This window comes from Alosa sapidissima, chromosome 18 (genome assembly GCF_018492685.1).
Source record: "Alosa sapidissima isolate fAloSap1 chromosome 18, fAloSap1.pri, whole genome shotgun sequence".
Lineage (NCBI taxonomy): Eukaryota > Metazoa > Chordata > Actinopteri > Clupeiformes > Clupeidae > Alosa > Alosa sapidissima.
Genome location: NC_055974.1, coordinates 29,764,656 through 29,772,155, shown reverse-complemented (window position 1 = coordinate 29,772,155; position 7,500 = coordinate 29,764,656). Strand labels below are relative to the sequence as shown.

Genomic DNA, 7,500 nt, shown 5'->3' with positions numbered 1-7,500 from the left:
ACCCACCAGGACCGAGTCTCCCAAGCCATCCAATGGGGCCCTGTCAGAATAACGATCGGAGAGGCAGAGAGAAAGAGTGAAATTAGTAAAGTTTATCAGAGAATGTAAATAAAAGGGGGAGGGAAAGAAGGGGATGCTATTTATATTACTACTACTACTACTACTAATAATAATAATAATAATAATAATAACAATAATAATAATAACAATAACAGTTCCAGCTACCCTCCCCTGCCTAGTGTTCGATGATATGTGTATCTGTTGATGAAGTGTGTTATGATCGTGTGGAGATGGAACTCAGGCAAAGAGGGTCAGGACTGTAAGTAGGTGATATAGGGGTACCAAGGAGAGGTTGTATCCTGAGTATTGATTAAGTTTGTAGTTGATAGGTTTTCTAATGATATATAGTCTGTTAACAAGTTTTTCCAATGAGTGATGTGAGCTTTTTTCTTAGATTTCCAGTTCATGAGGATTGTTTTCTTGGCGATAGTCAGCGCTACCAGCAGTGTTTTATTGCAGGAGTTGCTTAAATTGACTGTGGATGTATCACCAAGTATGCATAAGGAAGGGGATGCTGGGATGTGACAGCCAAAGATGGAAGAGAGAGATTTTGTGACACTCACCCAGAAGTGGTTGATTGGAGTGCAATGCCAAACCGCATGAATGTATGTATCTGGGTTATTTTGTGTGCAGTGAGTGCAAAGATCCGAGCCAAACCCCATTTTAGCCAATTTATGTGCAGTGAAGTGGAATCTGTGAAGAACCTTGTATTGTATTAGTTGTAGATTACTATTCTTTGTCATGAGGTAGATGTTTTTGCACATTTTGGTCCAGAAGTCGGCACCGGGAGTAATTGATAAGTCTGATTCCCATTTGTGATATGGCAGGCCAATTGTTTTTTCTGAACGAGATATAATTTTGTAAATTTGGGAGAGTGTTTTTTTGGGAGAGGGAATATTAAGCAGCTCTGAGATTGGTGGGGGAATGTCAAGGTTAGCTGTCTGGATGTTAATTTTTCCTAGGATAGATGATTTAATTTGCAGGTATTGTAAGAAGTGTTTACTCTCGATGCCGTGCTTCTGGACCAAACAGGAAAATGAGGCCAGATTATTGTCTTGAAGAATGTGTTGAAGGTGAGTGATGCCCTTTCCCATCCATGTGTGAAAGTTAAGTGTTTTTTTATTGACGGTGAAATCTGGGTTATTCCAAATCGGGGTGCGAATTGATGGTGCTATAGGTGAATCAGTGATGTGGTAGAATCTCCACCAGGCTGTCAGAGTAGCTGAAATTGTTGGGGCTTTGAAGGATGGATGTTTTTTGACCGACTGACTGCAGAAAGGGAGATCTGAGATTTTAATTTCTTTACAGATTGTTTGTTCTAGGTCTAACCAGGTGTTGTCTGAGGGGGTGGGGTGTAGCCATTTGTGGATGAAGTGGAGCTGGTTGGCCAGGGCATAGTGCTGGAAGTGTGGGGCCTCTAGTCCTCCCATTGCTTTTGGTTTTTGGAGAGTGGCGAGTTTGATCCTTGGGGTCTTATCTTTCCAGTAGAATTTAGTGATTAGTGAATCGAGAGACTTAAACCAGAGGGTGGTGGGCTGGGTTGGAATCATAGAGAATAGATAGTTTATTTTGGGCAGTATTGTCATTTTGATTACTGAGATTCTGCCCATAATGGATAATGGGAGGTTCTTCCAGCGTTGAAGGTCATCATCTATTGAAGTGAGTAGAGGGGAATAATTTAGGCTAAATAAGTCTGACAGCCTGGGGGAGACTTTTATCCCTAAGTAAGTTATATAGTTAGTGCAGAGTGGGATAGGTGAAGAGTTGGCTGTCACATCCCAGCTGTTGGGATGTAATGGGAGAACTGCAGATTTATTCCAATTGATTGAGTATTCAGAAATTTTAGAGAATGTGTCAATGAGTTTGATGGTTTCTTCTACTGATGTTGTGGGGTCTTGAAGAAAGAGAAGAATGTCGTCAGCATAAAGGCTGATTTTGTGATGCATATATGGAGTCTGGACACCTTTGATGAGGGGGTTCTGACGGATGGCAGCTGCTAGGGGTTCAATGAAGATTGTAAATAGTGAGGGGGAGAGTGGGCACCCCTGTCTAGTTCCCCGGTGAAGAGTGAAACTTTGTGATGTTAGTCCATTGGTGATTACTGTGGCTGAAGGAGAGGTATATAGAAGTTTAATCCAGTTAATGAATGACTCCCCGAAGCCAAACCTCCCTAATGTGGAAAACAGGAAATTCCAGTTCACCCTATCAAAAGCTTTTTCTGCGTCCAGAGTTGCTATGATGGTATTATCTTGAAAATTTGTAGAGTGATACATTATATTTAACAGTCTGCGGGTGTTGGTGGATGAAATTCTACCTTTAATGAAGCCTGTTTGGTCTGGGTGGATAATGGATGGGGTGACCTCTGCTAATCTGTGTGCTAGCATTTTTGCGATTATCTTATTGTCCACATTGAGGAGAGAAATTGGTCGGTAGCTGGATGGCAATGTTGGGTCCTTATTGGGCTTGAGGAGCAGTGAAATTGAGGCTGTGGTGGAACTAGTTGGAAGACGTCCTTTCTGTTTTGATTCATTAATCATTCTGATGAAAAGTGGAGCTAAGATGGTCCAAAATTGTTTGTAGAACTCAGCAGGAAAGCCATCCGGACCTGGTGCTTTATTATCGGGCATCTGTTTCAGAGCATCAAACAGTTCTTGTTGAGTTATAGGTGATTCTAGGTTTTTTATTTCGGTCTCATTGAGTTGTGGTAATTCGATGCTGTTTAGGAAAGAGTCTATGAATTCCTGGTTGGGGTTTATTTCTGAAGAATATAGTTTATTGTAAAACTGGTAAAAAACATGATTTATTTCTTCAGGTGAGCTGTTTAGCTTCCCTGCTGAGTTCTTTATGACCGGGATTGTTGATTTTTCTTTGTTACGTTGGATTTGATTTGCTAAGTATTTACCTGATTTATTGCTATGGTGGAAGTTTTCCTGCCTTAGACGGTGAATCATAAATTGAGTGTGTTTATTGAGTATTTCATTGAGTTTGAATTTATGTTTCCTAAGTTTTGCCTGCGTTTCTTCAGTTGGGTTGCTTGCATTGGTTTCTTCTAACTGTTTAATTTTATTGTTGAGTTCTACTTCCTGTTCTTTTTCCTTCTTTTTTTTGTATACTGAATATGAGATGATTCTTCCTCTGAGTACTGCTTTTCCTGTTTCCCACAGAAGGGAAGGAGATGAATCCGGGGAGCCGTTCATTTCTAGAAAGAATGCCCACTCTCTCCCAACAAAACTGATGCAATTTGGGTCTTGTAAGAGGGATGTATTAAAACGCCATTTGCTAATTGGTCGCTGTTGGTTCGTTATGTTCCATTTAATTGTAACTGGGGCATGATCGCTAATGACTATGGGATGAATAGTTGAATCAGAGATATTTTTCATTATAGAGTTGCTGGTTAGAAAATAATCAATACGGGAATAGGAGTGGTGGACCGGAGAGAAAAAAGAGTAGCATTTGGAGTCTGGGTGCTGAAGCCGCCAACAATCGCCAAGGCCAGAATCGCTCATGAACTGTTTTATTGTTTTTGTGGATTGCCAGATTCGTTTGCTTTTAGAGTGATCAGATCTGTCAAATGTGGGGTCTAACACTGTATTAAAGTCGCCTGCAATTATGATGGGACAGCCAGATAGAGTTGAGATGGAGGTGAAGAGGTTCTGAAAGAAAACTGGGTTGTCTGTATTAGGGCCATAAACATTAACAATTGTTACAGGGGTGTGCTGCAATACTTCTAAAAGTACACACCCACCCAACCACACACACACACACACACACAGACAACCACTTCTCCCTCAGTCTGCATCTGATCCACAAAAATTGTGTGTGTGCGAGTGTGAGATGATGAGTGTCTGTCGAGCATGCGTGTGTCAACACACACTCCTTTCTCTCTCTTGGCACACATGGATGGCAACAAATCATATTGCTTGTTGTCTGTAACATATTGTGTTGCCAAAATATGACTCATATGACACACACACAACAGTGTTCTCTGGTTCTACACACACACACACACAATGTAATAAGTGTGTGTTTCCATGTTTCTCTGTGTGTATATCACAACACACACAGAGCTGTAGTCCAGACACACACACACACTCAATCACAACACACACAGAGCTGTAGTCCAGACACACACACACACACACGCACACACACACACACGCACACACACACTCAATCACAACACACACAGAGCTGTAGTCCAGACACACACACACACACACACACTCAATCACAACACACACAGAGCTGTAGTCCAGACACACACACACACACACACAACACACACACACACACACACACATACACACACACACGCACACACACACTCAATCACAACACACACAGAGCTGTAGTCCAGACACACACACACACACACACACACTCAATCACAACACACACAGAGCTGTAGTCCAGACACACACACACACGCACACACACACTCAATCACATCACACACAGAGCTGTAGTCCAGACACACACACACACACACACTCAATCACAACACACACAGAGCTGTAGTCCAGACACACACACACACACACACACACTCAATCACAACACACACAGAGCTGTAGTCCAGACACACACACACACACACACACACACACACACACACACTCAATCACAACACACACAGAGCTGTAGTCCAGACACACACACACACACACACACAGAGCTGTAGTCCAGACACACACACACACACACACACACACACACACAGAGCTGTAGTCCACACACACACACACACACACACACACACACTCAATCACAACACACACAGACACTCAATCACAACACACACAAAGATGTAGTCCAGACACACACACACAAATACTCAATCAATCACAACACACACAGAGCTGTAGTCCACACACACACACACACACTCAATCACAACACACAAAGATCTGTAGTCCAGACACACAAACACACACACACACACACACACACACACACTCACTCACCACTCACTTACTCACTCACTCACTCACTCACTCACTCACTCACTCACATCACACACGGAACTGTGGTCCAAACACACATACACGCACACACTCACTCAATCACAACAAACACAGAGCTGTAGTCCAGACACACACACACATACACATAAACAGACTCTCTCTCTCTCTCACACACACACACTCTCACCCAATCACAACACAGAGCTGTAGTCCAAACACACACACTCACACACACCTCCTAACAAGAAGGGTCAATGTCCTATGTCTGTGCTGTCTGTGCTGCAATACTTCTAAAAGTACACACCCACCCAACCACACACACACACACACACACACACACACAGACAACCACTTCTCCCTCAGTCTGCATCTGATCCACAAAAATTGTGTGTGTGCGAGTGTGAGATGATGAGTGTCTGTCGAGCATGCGTGTGTCAACACACACTCCTTTCTCTCTCTTGGCACACGTGGATGGCAACAAATCATATTGCTTGTTGTCTGTAACATATTGTGTTGCCAAAATATGACTCATACTGTACACACAAACATACACACACAACAGTGTTCTCTGGTTCTACACACACACACACACAATGTAATAAGTGTGTGTTTCCATGTTTCTCTGTGTGTATGTGTGTGTGTGTGTGTGTGTGTGTGTGTGTGACTTACTTTTCCTGTGTAGGTACTCCGCCACCAGTGCAGCCACATGAACATAACACATCGCCGCCTGCAAACACACACACAATTTACTTTATTTGTGTCCACAATTCACAATAAAAAATTCATAAGGACACACATGTGACAGGGGCATTAATTGCTCAGACAACAACAACAGACAAAACACCTCCTCCTCCAAATACACACAACACCTCCTTCTCCAAATACAACACAACACCTCCTCCTCCAAATACACACAACACCTCCTTCTCCAAATACACACAACACCTCCTCCAAATACACACAACACCTCCTCCTCCAAATGCACACAACACCTCCTTCTCCAAATGTGGTACACAGAACACCTCCTCCTCCAAATGCACACAACACCTCCTCCTCCAAATGTGGTACACAGACAACACCTCCTTCTCCAAATACACACAACACCTCCTCCTGAAAATGTGACACACACAACACCTCCTCCTCCAAATACACACAACACCTCCCCCTGCAAATACACACAACACCTCCTCCTCCAAATGTGACACACACAACACCTCCTCCTCCAAATGTGACACACACAACACCTCCTCCTGCAAATACACACAACACCTCCTTCTCCAAATGTGGTACACACAACACCTCCTTCTCCAAATACACACAACACCTCCTTCTCCAAATGCACACAACACCTCCTTCTCCAAATACACACAAAACCTCCTCCTGCAAATACACACAACACCTCCTTCTCCAAATACACACCTCCTCCTCCAAATGTGATACACACAACACCTCCTCCTCCAAATATACACAACACCTCCTCCTCCAAATACACACAACACCTCCTCCTCCAAATACACACAACACCTCCTCCTCCAAATGTGATACACACAACACCTCCTCCTCCAAATACACACAACACCTCCTCCTCCAAATACACACAACACCTCCTCCTCCAAATATACACAACACCTCCTCCTCCAAATATACACAACACCTCTATTACACTATTAAGGGCAAGCTGAACAGTGTTTGCGCTGTTGCGCTACGTTACACTCCTGCTGTTCCTTCTGTCCCCCTACAGGCCATCTTGCGTCATTACACTCCTGCTGTTCCTTCTGTCCCCCTACAGGCCATCTTGCGTCGTTACACTCCTGCTGTTCCTTCTGTCCCCCTACAGGCCATGCTGCGTCATTACACTCCTGCTGTTCCTTCTGTCCCCCTACAGGCCATCTTGCGTCATTACACTCCTGCTCTTCCTTCTGTCCCCCCCTACAGGCCATCTTGCGTCCCGCCAAGTGCTGATTGTGGGTTGGGCAACGTCTATAAGGACGCCCTGTTTGACGTCTGGGCTCTCTCACATTCACTTCCCATCCGATCCCGTCGGCAGACGCAGGGCAGCTTCGTGGTGCCTCGCTGGCACGTCAGGTTTGTTGTTAGGCTTTTGTGTAGATTTAGTTATTTTGTTCCACAAGCACGTTCCCCATATGGGATTGATCTTTGTTGTCTTTAGTTTATAATTCGTATTTAGAGCAGGTGGTATTTGGTGACGGGTTTTCACGTTATTTAGTTTAGGTTTAGTTCAGCACAGCAGTAAGAGGACCTGGAAGACTCATGACCATGTCTTTTGTTTCTGCTCAGGAGTCAGGCAAGATCCATTTTCCCCCGTAGATATGTGTGGTCAGGGTTTCCTTTCTGTTCTGTTTCTATTCTGCACAGATAGATCTGTCTGCTATATCTCTGTTGGTGTGAGCACGCTAAAGTTAGCTGCTATATGTCTGTTGGTGTGAGCACGCTAAAGTTAGTTGCTATATGTCTG

The 7,500-nt window shown here is 43.7% G+C and overlaps 1 protein-coding gene across 3 annotated transcripts in view; it reads right to left on the bottom strand.

The window, feature by feature from the left end:
- dock11 (dedicator of cytokinesis 11) overlaps positions 1-7,500 on the bottom strand; it is a 167,420-nt gene that overhangs the window by 34,484 nt on the left and 125,436 nt on the right. For all 3 annotated transcript variants that reach the window (XM_042069980.1, XM_042069977.1, XM_042069978.1), the window contains one exon: positions 5,694-5,751. In XM_042069980.1, coding sequence (XP_041925914.1) covers positions 5,694-5,751 — 58 coding nt within the window. The remainder of the gene's footprint in view (positions 1-5,693; positions 5,752-7,500) is intronic.